Raw genomic sequence first — 16,277 nt, 5'->3', positions numbered from 1 at the left:
TTTCCGTCGGATATCGCTGCCTGCAGGTCTATCTTCGTTTGATAAATATTGAAGGACTCTGTTTTCGCCTTTGTCGCTCTGCTGGCGTGGAGGGTGGTGATAAACTCGTGGCCACAGGCTCCTTTGAGACTTTTGCCTTCTTGGGTGGCGGTGCAAACGGCGCCAGACGCGGCAAAGCCCTCGGGGCAATAATTGGTTGCCGGCTAACTGGTCTCGGTCGGCTCAGAATGCGACTGTGTGTTTTACGAGCAAGTTGCTGCATTATCGGGGAGTTGTATTGACCAACGATAGCTGGCTGTGTATTGATTTCTCTCCTTGGCGGCTCGGTAATGGGCACAATGGCACAAGCCTCGCGCTGGGCTTCATACTGACGTTGACTCCGTTTAAGCCGCTCGCGAGCCGCTCCCAAGTGTGACTCTTTTTCTTTTTGTATTCTATAGTATCCAGAACGGTGGTTATTTGTTGGGCACACCCGGTCTGGATAGTCCTTCGCGATAAGATCTCGCCACAATTCATCCGAGTGGGCCATGAGGTGCGGGCTGGCCTTTTCGAGCTGGCTCAGTTGCCGGGCACTCATACGAGCCAGCAAAGGCTTGACTATATCATATCTCGCATTCCCAACATCCTCAATGTAAGGCGCTAGCTTCAAACATTGCTGAAGCGCAAGGTACTTGAGCGTTGGAGGCTCGCTCATTAGTATAAGGTAAAGTTCCCCTACCACGAAAAAATTCCAACATGCAGGCACTGCAAAGCGAACAAGAAGCAGCACGGGGCAAGATAAAATTAAAACAAGAAGCTAGAAGGCGTACGGATATAATTACGAAGTGTGTTCCGGGCCTGGATTAATTTCGAGATCGCCCAAATCCGGTGTGTTGTTCAAAGTCAGTCCCTGCTCGTTAGCTAAATGCAGCAAACAGATGAAATAAAACGGTGTCGAGAGTTCCTTTTGTTTTTCTGGGGAGTATTTCTCAGCCGTATGGGTCATAATTGAGGACAGCGTGAGGTGCTCTTCAGGGCAGGTCTCTGTGGTGTCTTTCAGTGTGGTCCACATGTTTTTCTTCAGCTGCTGGACGTCAACGTTACGAGCAACCCTGGCGTAGGTGATTTGGTCTGACCTTCTTGATTGACTCAATGCATTGACCTCATCAAAGACCCCGCTGTTTGGAATAGGCATGTTCTCAGCCATATCCTCCGGCAACTCGGTATTCTCATAAAAGCCAGCGTCATACCTCAGCGGCTCTTGCGTGCTGACCTGGCCCCAGAATTCATCATTCATTTCCATATCGGCATCTTCAACGATATCTGATTGGACATTGTGCAGATTACCGGGTGCAGCTCGTGAGAAAGCTTGGGCAGGCCCATCATCCGGGCGTAGAAATAGCCGGAGCATCTCTTTGGATGTGATGTGATGATCTTCGGGCAAAAGAAACTTGGATATTGATTGCTGTTTCTTTGGTAAATCTAATGTTGTTTTTCCTTTGGCCATCAGCTCGTCTTCGTCAAGAGGGGCAGCCGAAAAGTCAATGATAAGAATCTGCTTTTTCTTGGATGCTGACGTCTTTTTCAGTACGAGAGTGCTGTTGGCGGAAGCCGGGGCACCAGGGAGAGTACCTTTGAATTTATGATAATGTTGTACACGCCAATGGCTAGGACCAGCCCAGCCAGTTGAGCTCCTCTCATCAAAGTATGCCATCAAGTCCCAATTAACCGCACCACCACCGCTACCACTGGCGGCAGCGGCAGCAGTAGCAGCAGCAGCAATGTCCTCATCTTCAAAGTCACCAAAATCCGTGGCCACTGCAGATATATCATCATCAAATTGATCGTAGTCAAGGTCGTTGTCGCCAAGGTTAGAAGCTGCATCTAAGGCAGGGTCTTGTTGGTCCTCAAGTGACCAACCTTGAACGCCTTGGATCAAATCAGCTGTACCAGAAGGATCTGAAACCATTTGGTCTATTGTTTTTGCACTGACATGTACAGATCGCTGATCAATATCACTCAGGAAAGCCGTTCGATAGTACGCTACATCCACAGGGGACACTTTTCTTATTGGGCCAACTTGTTTGACAATTTTGGAACTGTTGCCACCAACCCATCCACATGTATCTGTTGATTCTTTCCATAATCGTGTACCAGAAGTACCGCCTTCGTCGAAATCTTGAGGTGCACGTTGTGAACCAGCGACTTGCAGCAGTGGTTTGAGGTCCAGACACAAAGAATCTGGAGAAACACATGTTATTGCTTTGCGCACTCTTTTCTTGGTTGCCTTTGGCTTGGTCCCATCATCGTTGGTATCTTCGGCATCCTCTGACCCGGGATTCACTCCGTCAAGGTCTGATCCAACCAAGCCTGAAAGCAAACGTGATGTTTTAGCAACAAGGGAATCAACACGTGTAGAATACACTTTAACACAGCCATCTAGGGTATAAGAGGCTGTTTGGAAATTGATCCCATCGCCGTCTTTCACAATATCGTGGAAATAGTCGATGATTGGGAAATTCCAAGAGTTCTCGGCATTGATTCGATTCGTTCGCAAAAGCTTCATCCACTGCTCAATGTCGTTTTGTGAAGGGGGATGATTCCCAATTGATTCTCTACCTGTACCAGAATTCGAAGAAGCCCGGACGGGAGTCTCTGCACTTTGTTTTGGCGTCTCTGCACGGTTGATGGCAGAAGATGCGACAGTCGCCAGAGATACCCGTCTGTTGCCAGTATTAGAACGGCGCCCAGTCCGACCGGTCATACTCGTATCCCCTGAATCCGACGTTCGACGCGTGGGCTGGGGCGTTTGTGGCGGTTCTACCACCGCTGAACGCGCCATGTTTTGATTATTTGCTGACTTATTCTTGATGGTGAATTTGGTGTCAGTGATGCGAAAGTAACTAAAAGATAACGTTGTACATACATTCAATAGACAAATGGTGTTGACGGTAGGTTTTATTTTTTATAGCTATTTTATGCCAGCAGCTTTTGCAGTGTTTGAAATCCAACCACCAAGTTGGTGGGTCGGTGGACCCGGCTTCGAATATATAAACCCACACGGGTAGTAGGTATTCAAATGTCTCAGCTGCGAGAAATTGCATATGACTGTGCATTGTATCTAGCAGAGCACCCCAATGAACTACTTCACCAATTACCCATGACACTATTCAAGGCTGCGGTCTATCTCACTAACGCAGGTGTGGTCCAGTATACCCAGCACGCCATTGAAGGGATCGAATATCTTTCGAGAGTGATACCTCTTTCCGTTGCAATTGAAAAAGAAGGGAAGATGTTTTTTTTGAGTTTTTATGATCCGGTGGCTTTGAGGAAATGGGTCAATTCTTCAGTGCCCGTCACTGGGCTTGACATGTCGCTCGCATTAAAGCCAAGCATTGGAAGCAACGAGATATTAGCAAATGAGCAAGGAGCAGAGAATAATTCTGATGGTCTGAGTCCGGTAGGGTCTTTGATGCGAGAGCTCGATCCGGAGAAGCACCCTAGCTTGGAGGGTCTTTCTAAAGAGCTCGCGTCCTTGATTTTGGAACCTACTGCCATGAACCGTCAGACTATAATGAAAGCACTTGAAGCGACTCCAAATGGTGAGTTCACTTTAATTTGCAATAAGCCATACTGCAGCCGAATGAGCAGTGACTGTGCAACCAAAGTACACTTTGAACGAATAATCACCCCGTCAACAGATATCAATTTGGGCGATTGCTCCTATCTCGATACATGCTACAAGGGGAAAAGCTGTAAATACGTTCATTACAAGGTCTTGCCGCCCTCCAAACCGACCTTGTACCGTACCCCGGATTTCGGAATGCGGACACCAGCTCAAACCAAACCCCAGCATATTCAGTGCGACATTCGCAAGCTTGATTTCTCGAAGCTGGGCAATCAATACGCAGTTATTATCGTGGATCCACCTTGGGATATTCACATGAATAGCAACAGCACCAGCTCTGAAGTTTCTATCAATGATAACGAAGTGTTGAGCTTAGATGTGGGGAGGTTGCAGGACGAAGGTATCATATTTTTATGGGTCACAGGCCGTGTGTTGGATCTGGGGAGGAAATGCCTATACCAATGGGGATATAAACATATTGAAGAAATTATTTGGTGCAAAACAAATCAACTTGGTCGAACTATCTGTACCGGTCGAACGGGGCACTGGCTGAACCACAGCAAGGAGCATTGCCTTGTAGGACTAAAGGGCGACCCCTCATGGATCAATCGCCAAGTAGACACTGATACCATCGTTTCAACAACGCGCGGGAAATCCCAAAAACCCCAAGAACTCTACGGAATTATCGACCGGATGGTTGGGCCTAACTCCAAGAAAATCGAATTGTTTGGCCGTAAAAACAATCTACGTCCAGGTTGGCTCACTGTCGGTAAAGAGCTGCCCGGAACAAACGTTTTCGATCCTAGTCTTTCAGAATTCGCCAATACTTAATCTATATAATTGTGTCCCGCATGGGTCTTCGGTGATTATGCGACCTACCCGCCCGCGGATCAAGATCCGGGTTCCCAAGAAAGCCGCCACCTTGGATCTTGGTGAAACATGGACAGATCATTTGCAGCCTGCTCTAAGACATATTTATGACCGGAATCCCTATCTTCTTTCTTTTGAGACGCTAAATAATGCTGTCTATCGCTTGGTCAACCAGCAGCACGGCAGAGCGCTTTATCGCCGGTATGGTGACGATCTTCGCGAGTATTTGGTGACTTCTAAAGCCGATGGTGCCTTGGAAAATACATCAGGCGATTTAATAAGTTATATTGCTCGCTTATGGACCGACTTTGTCTTCAGTATGAAACTAGTCGGTGACATTCTTCGGTACCTCAATCAGAGCTACTGTAAAGAGGCGGAAGTGGCATCAGTAGAACAGCTTGGAGAAGTGATTTTCCGCGACAAAATACTCAGACTTGAAATCCCAAACCAGGTTGACAAAAAACTTGAAAATGTTCTTTTTGACCAGGCAATCGCAGCTATCAACGCTGAGCGCCGGGGCGGACTCCCCGACTCGGGCGCGCTAAAAAAGGTGATTGAGATGCTTTTGAGTATACCATTCGAAGAATCAGGTCTCAGTGATTGCATGTACGTTGAGCAATTAGAGCCAATGATTATCCAAAGCACTGTGGGCTTCTATGCACCGGAGGTGGACAAGTTGATAGAGACATCGACACCTCCGGAACAAATTTTGGAAGAGATTGACGGGTGGCTATGTCGCGAAAAGTCCCGAGGAGAACGTTATTTACCCCGATCTACGCGTGAAAGTATTCAATCAGTTCTTGAAACGCGAATTGTTGCAGATGCCGTACCTCGAATTGTTACGTCCCCTATTGTTGCCACGTGGATGGAAGCGTCGGAAATGGAACTTATCAAGCTTGCTGCAAATCTGGAAAAGACTACAAACAACGCGACTAGTATCATTGTGGATAGAATCAAAGAATGGGCCCAATCAACTCAATCAGCGATCAACCAGTCAGCCTTGTCCTCTTACACCGGAAAAGGTGCGATTCCCATCGTCAAAGAGTGGGTAGATAAAACTCTCGTTTTATACAATTCCATTCATAATGTCGGCGAGGAGATTTATCAGGTTTTCGAGGGCAGGGTGAACGCCACTACTACTGTGATCTCTGGCTGGGCGGATGAGTTCAACAAATTCGATACGACTGCAGTCCAATCAAAGCAAAATATTACCAGCTCAGAATTCCTGGCTCAATATCTTGACGATATTTTGAAAAAGTCTCCAAAAACTCGATCAGAGCCAGATATGGAGTCTGCTCTTTCTAATACTGCTGTGTTATACGAAGCACTCATGGATAAGGACAGGTTCAACAAGGACTACCGACTGTTACTTGCTCGTCGACTACTGAATAATCGTATCCAAAGTGATGAGCTTGAATCGGTATTTGTTGACCGGATGCGAAGAATTAGTGGCCCTTCAAGCACTGCTAACATTGAAAACATGTTCAAGGATATGCAGATCTCCAAAGAGTTCAATCAGAAGTTCAGAAAAGCGTTTAGCGGTGTTCCTACACAGGTCAATGTTGTGCGCAATAACTTTTGGCCGTCGTCAGTCACAAAAGAAAAGGTCGTCTCTTTACCCCCAACTCTCGACGAGGCCAAGCATGCTTTTGAAGATTATTACTTGTCTCAAACTAGTGGCCGTAAACTGCGTTGGAACATGAGCTTTTGTACTGCTGAACTAACCCTTAGAGTGCCCGCTGGCATTTACTCTTTGACGGTAAATGTTGGTCCGCTAGCTGTCCTTATGTTATTCCAAGGCGGCGAGCGCTTGACCATCCAGGAAGTTAGTGAGAGAACTCATATCGAGTTTGCAGAGCTAGAGCGCATTATACCGCCACTCGTATTTGCCCCCAAATCTCAGTTGTTGCGAAAGACCCCCAACGACCGAAAGATTCTTCCTTCCGATACCCTCTTTTTCAACACAGAATTCACCTCACAAACACCACGTATACGTATTATGAACGTTAGTGGCACATCGAAAGCAGAGTCCGACCGGCAGCGTAAAGAGGTCTCTGCTGAAGTCCAGGGCGACCGTAGCATGGCCGTTCAAGCGGCAATTGTGCGCGTGATGAAGGCAAGAAAAGAAATGAGCCATGCATTGCTAGTTGAGCAGGTCTCTCTTATACTTTCCAAACAATTTCGCGCATCACCGGGATCCATAAAACGTGAGATTGGTGAACTAATAGACACTGAATACCTTCGACGTTCAGAGGCGGATCCCTCTGTATACATATACATATCATAACGCAATAAATATATATATAATTTACTGTGACCTACGTCTTGCCATCAAGGTTTCAAATTGGCGATCTCTACGATGCGCTCGCATCAATTCTGTGCGCTCCTGTCGCCATGCTGCATCATTGTCTGCGGTTATGTACGTTTGCCGTAGCCTGGTATGCCAGAATGGATGAGTCGGACTACCAGTGCTAGCTCTTCTAGTCCAGAGACCCGGGTGGGGGCGTTTTAACAAGTTACAGCGTGCTCTCACTCTATCAATGCCCGACACGATACCCTCGCAGCTCCAAAACATCACGGACGGTGATGTCTGGGCCGAAGAGGAGAAACTATGAGACCGCGTGGGTCTAGAAGAAAATGAATCGTTCATGGAATGTTTTTCCGGGCTCTTGAATTGCTGAGCAGCCTCGAACATTGATCTGCGCCTTGGTTTGCGACGATTGGGCGTCGTTTCAGTGGGCAGATCAGCAATAATATCGGTGTCGCTGTCGCTGTCACTGGCAACAGCAGCGTCCCTGTTGGACTGAGAAATTCGTCTTCTCACATCCATTTGTATCGATTCTCGTCTCTCTCTGCGCTGCTGATACGCGGCCTCTGCCATTGTCCCTAGAAGGGCCTGATGGCGGTTGTACGCGACCATCCCAGCAAGATCAGAGGGCATGTGAGGCAACACATGGGGGTTTCGTAGCAGCCTGTCGGCGGTGCTGCTTGGTATCATTAGTGAGATATGTGGAGGCTCCTGTTTCACCAATTGGGACTAACTATAGAGGTTATGGCAAAAGTGGGTTTATTACATACTTGCGATATGCAGCATGGACCGCATGCAGCGATCTACTTGTCAACTACCAATTTGCCGTCGACCCAGACCTTAGCAGTATTGCGATCATCACCGACATACATCCATTTGTGCACCAGGTGCTCAATTCGTTCGACAGGGTCTTTGGGCAGCTGCCAGCTGAAGACGTCAACCGGCGACCCCTCAACGTCCAAATTGATAAGCTGCGCATCCCACTGTTTGCCGACGGCGAAATTACCGACAAAATTGGAGGCGTTGCAAACTTCGGCGCCGCCGAGAGTAGCAATGAAAAGCACGTTGCCGACAGAAAGAACATCGTTTGAATTTCCCGTTCTCTCAGACAAAAGTCGGGACATCAACAACGCCTCCCTGGCATTCGCCAGAATGCTGGTGGTAAAACCGCCGGATACGTCGCTGCCAAGAGACACTTTGACGTTCTTGTCTAAATAAGACTTGATGGGGGCAATTCCGCTTGCAATTGACGCATTAGAAACAGGGCAGTGGGAAATGCCGCTGTCCCGTTTCTTGATCACCTCCACTTCACTGTCAGCTAGATGCACGGCGTGGGCAAGGACAGTATCATGCTTGAGTAGGTTGGCCTTATCGTATACATCGGTATAATTCTCGCATTCGGGGAAAAGATCCTTGACCCAAGCAATTTCACGGGAATTCTCCGAAATGTGCGTTTGGATCGGGAGATCACGCTCCCTGGCCAGCTTAGCCAAACCCTTCATAGTCTCCATAGTGCAACTAGGGGCAAACCTGGGGGTAATGATAGGCTTGACATGTTGACCAGTTTCATCAAGGGCAAGCACCTTGTCAACAAAGTCCCGATCGCTTTCAATCGAGGCGTCCTGAACAGCTTCAGGGCAAAACCGCTCCATGCACACTCTGCCGACCAAGGCACGCTGCCCCAGCTGTTGGGCGATCTGGGCCAAGCAGACGGTGGCAGGAACATGGATCGTTCCATAGTAAGAAGCCATGGTTGTACCGTTTGCTAAACCGCGGCTTACGACTTTGTTGTAGACCTCTGCGGCCCGGTTGGTATCTGTGTAGGAGCCTTCCAACGGGAAGGTATAGGTCTCGAGCCAGTCCAAAAGGGTTGAGTGGCCAAAGATACCAACATTGGGATACTGAGAAGCATGGATATGAGTGTCAATAAACCCAGGAACAAAGAACTGGTTGCCTACCGTCTCAACGATTTCGACTTCAGCAATGGTGTTCTCGTCGTCAATGTTATAGTAGCTGCCATGAGCCAGTAAAGCGTCCTCTAGCGAGCCGGTCTGTTTGAAAAGAATCTTTCCCTTCTCATCCACACCAACAATGCCATCAGAAAGTATCTCGAGCTCATTAGCATTCAAGCTATGAACAATATTTCCCACGTATACACGGACAAGCATGTGGAAGACTAGTGGAAGACTAATGGATGATTACTCTACAGATGATGAGGGTGGGAAATGAGGGTGGGAACTCGCTTTGATGCCGGTGAACGCCGAGATGTCCAACTTGATAGTCGGCTGGGAACTGAAGGCGGATTTTTTATTTCGGCGTGATAAAAACGTTTCAGATTCAATAAATAACTATAAAAATTTTATCTATAAGCGGTCGCTACTAGCAGTTCGATTAAGCTACCCAACCATCTGCCACCTAGCAGAAACTTGCGTAGCCTAAAAGGCCGAAATCAAAAATTATAAAGCCTCTGCTACAGAGTAGCAGGCGCCTAGTCTTGCTTAGTGCAATGCATAGCTCTAGACGGTCACACGAACTTCTTGATCTTCAGTGACGCTTTTAGGTAAGTATGAAAGATATGACCAAACGAACCGCAGCTTTTATCCTCCTTCCCTTGGGGTTACCCTACCTTCACTACCATAGGACTCTTGCAAATCTGAAGCTCAGAAATGCAGGAGGCGGAAATCCCTGAAACGGGTCTGGTAAATCTGTCAGATATCAAATCGCACAATATATTTATTCCGCCCCTCAATTTTGCCCCCGTCCAGCGCCAGCTTTATCGTTGCGGCGAACCAACTGTTTTGAACTTCGAGTTTCTTCAGCTGCTCAAAATAAGGACAGTCGTGTGGTTAGCTGCTGAAGACCCAAAAGATGCGTTTTTGGCATTCACTGATAATAATGATATCAGCTTCGAGCATCTTGGAATCCTGGCCGAAGGTGCAAACCCGTGGGACGACATCACAGATTACACTATTAAAGCTGCTTTGGAGATCTTGCTGGACAAGTCTCGCTACCCCGTAATGGTTTGCTGCGGTATGGGCAGACACCGCACCGGAACAGTTGTTGGGTGTTTGAGAAAGCTTCAGGGATGGTCGTTCGCCAGTTTGGTCGATGAGTATGGCAGGTTTGCAGGCCCAAAAGGCGAGCGGGTATCTGTTGAAATGAAAATTGAACAGTTCGACACTAGCGTCGTTCAAGTTTTTGACCCCCCGGAGTGGTACATCAAGACCACGTCTTAAATATTGTGCATTAGGCAGTTTACTCTATTCTGACATTGAATGTTACCATTGGTAGCTCAGGCGCCTCTACTGTTACAGTGGATGATAAGCCCATAGCATGCAAAAATCCTCTGATAATTCCCGCGGGGAAACATAGATAGGGGTAGGCTAGTTCGGCGGTTGCCTGAGGAGGCAAGCTCGTACCCATTCGCCGGCAAAACTCAAAGTTGTGATCAACGAGAACATACGTATCGCGATGGTTCGTTTTTAGGTTGTCCATTTGCTTTTTGTAAAGAACCTCCCACAGGTTTTTGCAGACAAATTTGATTATTTCCAGCTGTTGGACCATTCGCGGCCGGCTGCGGGTAAACACCTGAGCAAGGCCCTTGCCAACTTGATACCCGTATAGTTCTATGCGATGGTGAGCTTCATCTTGATCTTCAATGCCTAGCTGTTCAATGACGTCCCGCGCAACTGGCACAGCTTCTATAAGAAGATAATCTAAGGCGGACGCCGATACTTCCATTAGTAAACGGCTAGGGTGACGATCTGGAGGTTTATTGGTAGTCGTGGGCCGGAACTTTTAGACCCCGAATTGATCTGCTGAACGCTTTCGTTGATTTCTAAGTACCCCCGCTGGCTTAAGGCGGTCCATTTTACAGTTCCTAATTAGGAAAGCAGCTGATCATATAAAACTTCCGACGATACAGCTTTCGTAAACCTGCTCAGGCTTGTATCTAGTGTAATGGGCATATTTGATCCGAAAAAGGAACCTGCAGTTCCACATAAAGTTGCCGCGTACTCTTCCATTCTAGGCTCACTTGTCGGTGTCGGCGCCGCGGTCGCTGCTTTCACATGGCCAAACCCTGGCACTGCGTCTTTTGGTTTATACGTCGCGAGCTCTTCAGTGTTTCACTTGTCTGAGTTTTACGTTACTGCCAAGTATAATCCTCGTGATTTGACGTTGAGCTCATTTTTGTTGACCAATGGCATAGAGTACGCAGCTGCTCAAGCAGCAGCTATCACCGAGGCAGCTGTTACTTTGTTCCTCGGAAACCCTTCCTACGCCTCATCATGGGCAAAAATAGGCTTGGTGATGGTTATTGCGGGCCAATATCTTCGCACCAAAGCTATGATCCAAGCTGCACAAAGTTTTAGCCACCTTGTTGCATCAGAAAAGAAATCGGACCATACTCTCGTAACCTCTGGCTTGTATTCATGGTTCAGGCACCCCTCATACTTGGGCTACTTTCTGTGGGCCGTCGGCACGCAAGTGATGATGTGCAACAGGATTTGCACGGTGCTATTTACCGCTACTTTGTGGACATTTTTTCGTCAACGAATAAACCACGAAGAAAGGCTTCTTGTCGAGTTTTTCGGGGACGACTATGTAAACTATAAAAAGTCTGTCTGGTCGGGAATTCCGTTTTGTTAAATAATTAAGATCAATCGTCTAGTAGATCAATAACTTCAATATGTTGTGATGGAGCATTGGGTGCGGAAAAGGATCGGTCCAATGGCTTTTTATTTTTGTCATAAGCATCATTAGGTGCAGCGGGTTGGCTTGAGTTTGGGTGTCCAAACAGCATCGACACGGGCCCAGGCCTCTGCTGCTCACCATGCGGTTCATTGTTAGAGCCATTATTCACCTCTTGGGAGCCACCAATCTTTGGCGTCTCGCTTTTGGAGCGTTTGATCGACCTTATGAGCTCAGAAGTGCTCGGTAGAGTTGGGATCTGAGTAGGGGATACTTCTGCTGATTGTAGGCTAGGTGGAGCGGTCGTACCTGAATGATCAGCATTAGTGTCATAGCTAGTCGGACATGGAGAAGGAATGATATTCGGGATCTTCAGCATAACTGGAGGCCCAGTTGGAGCTTCATTTGGTGAATTTTGGAACTCAGAAGAACTAGGAACACCTGGCGAACTGTAAGGATGTTGTTGAGGCACGACAGCATGGGGAACCTCTGAAGTGGTCGTGACTGCTGTTTGCTTGGCAGGAATCCTTGTAGGTAACTCGTCGTCGGTATCTTCATCTAATGACCTTGTGATTGAGTCCAGCTCACTTCGTGTCAACATGTGGTTTCCGTAACTGATATTAGCAGAAGGCGCTGGTCTACCAGCATTTTGTTCTTGCATCAGCCTGAGACCCTCTTCAAGCGATTGCCAGCTTGAGTCATAATCATCGTTATAATCAAGACGCTGTCCCGTGGGTTGCTGTCGCTTAGGTTTTGGTGGCGGAGCTTGGGGTTGGACTTGCGGCTCGGGTTCATCATCACTGACCAGGTCTATAACTTCAACTCGATCATTTCGGGCCTTTTTAGCGGGAAAATCATCGTCAGAATCTGAATCATCTGGTAAGTCCCGCGAACGTACAGTCCATGATCCATCAGGATTTACATTCACTTGATCGACATCAGCATCTGCAGAATTTAGCACATCGACAAAGTAATCATCAATTGCTAAAGATTCCCAGCTGATAATCTTGTTGCAAATGGGACACTTCCAAGTGCTCGCTTGCAATTGTAGTTGAATGTATGTGGCTGCATCAAAACAGTCAATATGCGAACAACGGAGAGATCGAATTGGAATCGACATTCGGGTGTAACTGACAGGATCCTTCAACGAATGCACTGATTCAGCACTGATTAGAACATCGTTTTCATCATCAGGCTCTTGGTTGGTTTTAATCTGTTCTTTCGTGACGTCGACCCCAATGTGAGGGCGGTTCATAATAACAGCTTTGAGTTCTTCCTCGGAACGTACTTCCAGCATAACGACCACAAACCCGTATGATTTCGAGGCCATGTGTTCGTCTTTTCTGGGATCACGCAAATTAATCTGCACAGTGATTTCGACTCGATGGTTGTTGCCGGGGTTGGCAAGAAGCAGCGGCGTCAAATCCGCCGGCGGCGTTGACCCCGGGTGACTTTTGATGCCTCTGGTATTAGCCTGTACAGTCATGTCGTCGAGACGAATGAAAGTGTGCATTGGAAACTCGATTGGCCGAGGTGCTAAAGGAGCATGATACCTTTGGGAAACAAGCGCGACCATAAGCTTTCGATCCTTCAGGGCATCGATGTCCGAAGGGGTGACTTTGAAGCTCATAGTTCTCGTACAAGTTTCTCGAGTATACGGGCTAGCCAAAATACTCGGCCTGCTGAGCTGGCTGCTGAATCGATAAAATGGATGATCCTGAAACTGGAGAGCGGGTGGGTGAATGGGCAAGCCATCCCTAGTGGAGGCCCGCGTTGCTCCTCCCACTGCCAAAGCATTTAATTTTGATCTGAATGGACTGCCATATGTTTCTACAGGAGCAAAGCCCCTGCTATTAGACACTCCAAACTGTGGTGGGAGGTTGAACTCAGTCGTTAAATTGTTGACCATGTTGGTATACGTGGTTGAAGCATTATGTTCCGGAGCAATGAAAACATCTAGTTTATTCATCTCCACAAAAACGTCGTGAATCCCACTAGTATTTCGATCTCTAGATAGTCGATCCACGAATGCCAAAAGTCTCTCCACCAAAATTGACTTGTTCCCCGATACAGCAAGATTGAAGCTCCTCAGAACTGTTTTCAACTTGGGTATCGTGAGCTTGGACTGAGCTGCTGCTATTATAGCATCCAGCTCAATTTGCGTGGTGCCATTCGGCGGGTCCGACATGGACTGGCTTGGAGGATGGTTGAATTTGTAATCTTTCCCGGTTGTGAGCTCGGGCTGTTTAACTTACTCTACTTTGGTGGTTTCTTCGGATTCAATTGTATCGGGTTCAACAGTGCCCTCGGAAGAGGTGTCGGCTTTTTGTTGAGATCGATCACTGGATGCAGCAGGCTCTGGCGGATGGTCATGCTGTCTGGAGTCTTCAGAGTTGATGGAGACGTCTAACTCGTTGTAGGCAACTCCATTCTTGACAAGAATCTGTCTGTCGATGGTTTGATAGTGATTGTGCACGACTTTGTAGGACGAGATAGTACTTCCCTGTGTGTCAACGTCGAAAAATCTGATGCGTCGTTGATAGTTTAACCCGTCTTTATCAGGATATTTGCCGTAACCTCCATATCCAGTTCCACCACCATAGCAAAGCCAAACTGGAGGACTTCCTTCAACAGAGTTGTCCAGAATGCATTGGTCGTTGCAGTGATCATGACCGGCGGTCACGACTGACACCCCAATATCGGAGAGCATCGCACGAGAGCCTTCGTCACAAGAAGGAGCAATTACAGCCTCCCTGTACGTGCCTACCATGGGGTTATTGACATTGCGGTACTCTGGTATGGGAATGTGAATGAATGCCATAGCAAGTGGAATATGAGCATACTCAGCCTGCTGAGGGGCTATAGATTGATGGAGTTCTCGCATGTAATCCAACTGCGACTTGTGTATACAGTCATATCCGAATCTATCTTTCCTGGTATGGGTGTCCAAGAAGTACATGGTCAATGCCGGGTTTTTGTTGACTGACGCAGTGAGCATATAATTCCCCACGCCAGTGGCATTGTCAGAACCAGCTTGAGCAAGAGAAAACGGTAGCTCCTGCATTATTTTCATAAGCTCAGCATTGTTACCTGGGACCTCACCATCGTGGTTACCAAATATCGCTGCGAAGGGGATCTGTCGCTCGATAGCAGGCGACAGCGCTTTGAGTAAAGCAGTTTCTGGATCCCCGCTGGCAGACCCATGAATCATGTCACCCGTGTATACAATCAGATCAGGCTTCTCGTGGTCCAAAGCGTCGTTGATAAACCCTAGGGTTTTAGCATCTGCATCACACTTTTCGCCGTCTCTAAGCGGAGGCTCTGGGTCCCGACAAGGGTGAGTTCCGGCACGCATATGAAGATCTGTTAATTGACAAATCTTGAACTGTTGGTTGAAAATCTGCAAGTTGGGTTTTGTCGGCACCTGCTTCGGGCCAGTACGTAGCGCAAGGCGCGGGGGAAATGGTGCGGAGCCGATCTTGAGACCTCCCTCAACCAATCGCCATCCGGGCAATGGATAAACTGCATCATCTCCAAAAAGAACTTTGACTGCAGATACAGATTTGGAAGGATGATATTTTCCATACTTCACCCAAAGGCCCGCATCAGGATCCTGCTCTACCCAGCCAAGCTTCAAGGCCATTTCACGGATAGCCTTTTCAGCGGCTTGAGAGCTTGTCGATCCATCAGTGTGCGAGCTCACAGTGTCACCTGCTCCAATATCTTCCACCACTTCGAGAGGTACTACTCCGTTAGCCGAGGAAATCGCAACATCCAGAACAACCCGCGTCGATGTATAGAGATCCTCATCCCAGAAACGACGCGTGTACAGGTAGGTTTTACTAAACCAAGCTTTGCCTAAACTTAATTCCTTAGGGTGCTTGTACCAACCATCCTGACCGTCCGGTAGACACGATCCTAAGCGGAGACACGAAACCACTTTAATATCAGTGACAATTGGAGAGTGGGTGTGGAGGGGCAAGCGCGAATGAACTGACGAGGGCAGGAAGTTCAACTGAAAGTCCACGAGAAGGACCGCGCCGCAAAGAAGAGCTATTCCCGCGAACAGTTTCACCAACTGGCGGATCCACAGACGGGGTAGGCGCATGACTAAAATTCGGCAGACTAAGGCCATAAAAATGCGACTTTTAAACTACGACATAAATAATATTAGAAGGCCTGGGGCAGCTTTTCAATAACATAGGAATGGCCGCCCACACTCATCAGAGGAATACCTGGGATCTTACGGATTCTTCGCTTCAAATCAGCATCATTAGTGGCAACAATATAGCACTTGTGTTGCATCACCCGCTGAACGAGGCAGTCATCTGCATAGGTGCCCTTGTGTGAGCACTTTAAATGAGTTACCCGAGGGTCCTTGGCCATTCGCAGTGCAATTCTATACTTGGGTCCGAGCTTTTCCAACTCAGCCAACACGCAATCTGTGACGATAGGGATGCAGCGGGCATACAGAGCATCCATCATTCCCTTGACTAGATCCAATTTCTTCTGAATGCTGAAGTTGATGAAATTTGTGTCGACCAAAACCTGATACGGCGGCTTGATCGCTTCGTTATATTGGAAGAACAGCGCCGATGACACTTGTGGGACTGAGCGCACGGCCTCAGCTTTTTGCTTTCTCTCTAGTGCCTCCTGGGCTTTGGTTTCACCGCGTTTGTCCTTGGGCTTGAGCATCCGCTTCATCTGCCCAAACTTTCTCGTCTTCTTCGCTTTTCCCATAGTTTGATGTTCCAAGGACCAAAATCTTTACCTAATTTTTTTTCACATCTGCAAAAATGA

The 16,277-nt window shown here is 47.7% G+C and overlaps 12 protein-coding genes across 12 annotated transcripts; 4 read left to right on the top strand and 8 right to left on the bottom strand.

Annotated features, from left to right (window-relative positions):
* Positions 1–28: 28 nt before the first annotated feature.
* Positions 29–694, bottom strand: B9G98_01304 (Elongin-A; the record flags this gene model as incomplete). The annotated part of the gene is made up of 1 exon (XM_024807862.1): positions 29–694. One exon carries the CDS (start codon positions 692–694, stop codon positions 29–31), a length of 666 nt encoding a protein of 221 aa, XP_024663630.1.
* A 123-nt stretch (positions 695–817) lies between these two features.
* Positions 818–2,821, bottom strand: B9G98_01303 (Condensin complex subunit 2; the record flags this gene model as incomplete). The annotated part of the gene is made up of 1 exon (XM_024807861.1): positions 818–2,821. One exon carries the CDS (start codon positions 2,819–2,821, stop codon positions 818–820), a length of 2,004 nt encoding a protein of 667 aa, XP_024663629.1.
* A 237-nt stretch (positions 2,822–3,058) lies between these two features.
* Positions 3,059–4,438, top strand: B9G98_01302 (putative N6-adenosine-methyltransferase MT-A70-like protein; the record flags this gene model as incomplete). The annotated part of the gene is made up of 1 exon (XM_024807860.1): positions 3,059–4,438. One exon carries the CDS (start codon positions 3,059–3,061, stop codon positions 4,436–4,438), a length of 1,380 nt encoding a protein of 459 aa, XP_024663628.1.
* Positions 4,439–4,475: 37 nt separating this feature from the next.
* Positions 4,476–6,764, top strand: B9G98_01301 (Cullin-3; the record flags this gene model as incomplete). Its single annotated transcript, XM_024807859.1, has 1 exon — positions 4,476–6,764. The coding sequence occupies one exon, from the start codon at positions 4,476–4,478 to the stop codon at positions 6,762–6,764; it is 2,289 nt and encodes a 762-aa protein (XP_024663627.1).
* A 21-nt stretch (positions 6,765–6,785) lies between these two features.
* On the bottom strand, positions 6,786–7,524 carry B9G98_01300 (hypothetical protein; the record flags this gene model as incomplete). Its single annotated transcript, XM_024807858.1, has 1 exon — positions 6,786–7,524. Exon 1 carries the CDS (start codon positions 7,473–7,475, stop codon positions 6,786–6,788), a length of 690 nt encoding a protein of 229 aa, XP_024663626.1. The 5' UTR covers positions 7,476–7,524.
* Positions 7,525–7,588: 64 nt separating this feature from the next.
* Positions 7,589–8,953, bottom strand: B9G98_01299 (putative guanine deaminase; the record flags this gene model as incomplete). Its single annotated transcript, XM_024807857.1, has 1 exon — positions 7,589–8,953. One exon carries the CDS (start codon positions 8,951–8,953, stop codon positions 7,589–7,591), a length of 1,365 nt encoding a protein of 454 aa, XP_024663625.1.
* A 498-nt stretch (positions 8,954–9,451) lies between these two features.
* On the top strand, positions 9,452–10,021 carry B9G98_01298 (Putative tyrosine-protein phosphatase OCA1; the record flags this gene model as incomplete). The annotated part of the gene is made up of 1 exon (XM_024807856.1): positions 9,452–10,021. One exon carries the CDS (start codon positions 9,452–9,454, stop codon positions 10,019–10,021), a length of 570 nt encoding a protein of 189 aa, XP_024663624.1.
* Positions 10,022–10,040: 19 nt separating this feature from the next.
* On the bottom strand, positions 10,041–10,526 carry B9G98_01297 (Trafficking protein particle complex subunit 6B; the record flags this gene model as incomplete). Its single annotated transcript, XM_024807855.1, has 1 exon — positions 10,041–10,526. One exon carries the CDS (start codon positions 10,524–10,526, stop codon positions 10,041–10,043), a length of 486 nt encoding a protein of 161 aa, XP_024663623.1.
* Positions 10,527–10,745: 219 nt separating this feature from the next.
* Positions 10,746–11,435, top strand: B9G98_01296 (Protein-S-isoprenylcysteine O-methyltransferase; the record flags this gene model as incomplete). Its single annotated transcript, XM_024807854.1, has 1 exon — positions 10,746–11,435. One exon carries the CDS (start codon positions 10,746–10,748, stop codon positions 11,433–11,435), a length of 690 nt encoding a protein of 229 aa, XP_024663622.1.
* Positions 11,436–11,445: 10 nt separating this feature from the next.
* On the bottom strand, positions 11,446–13,665 carry B9G98_01295 (E3 SUMO-protein ligase pli1; the record flags this gene model as incomplete). Its single annotated transcript, XM_024807853.1, has 1 exon — positions 11,446–13,665. One exon carries the CDS (start codon positions 13,663–13,665, stop codon positions 11,446–11,448), a length of 2,220 nt encoding a protein of 739 aa, XP_024663621.1.
* Positions 13,666–13,728: 63 nt separating this feature from the next.
* On the bottom strand, positions 13,729–15,585 carry B9G98_01294 (Phosphatase DCR2; the record flags this gene model as incomplete). Its single annotated transcript, XM_024807852.1, has 1 exon — positions 13,729–15,585. One exon carries the CDS (start codon positions 15,583–15,585, stop codon positions 13,729–13,731), a length of 1,857 nt encoding a protein of 618 aa, XP_024663620.1.
* A 62-nt stretch (positions 15,586–15,647) lies between these two features.
* On the bottom strand, positions 15,648–16,217 carry B9G98_01293 (rRNA-processing protein FCF1; the record flags this gene model as incomplete). The annotated part of the gene is made up of 1 exon (XM_024807851.1): positions 15,648–16,217. One exon carries the CDS (start codon positions 16,215–16,217, stop codon positions 15,648–15,650), a length of 570 nt encoding a protein of 189 aa, XP_024663619.1.
* Between the last annotated feature and the right edge of the window lie 60 nt (positions 16,218–16,277).

Source organism: Wickerhamiella sorbophila (assembly GCF_002251995.1).
Source record: "Wickerhamiella sorbophila strain DS02 chromosome Unknown contig1, whole genome shotgun sequence".
Classification (NCBI taxonomy): Eukaryota; Fungi; Ascomycota; class Dipodascomycetes; order Dipodascales; family Trichomonascaceae; genus Wickerhamiella; species Wickerhamiella sorbophila.
The sequence above is the reverse complement of the archived record's forward strand: the minus strand, read 5'-3'. Positions and strand labels throughout refer to the sequence as shown.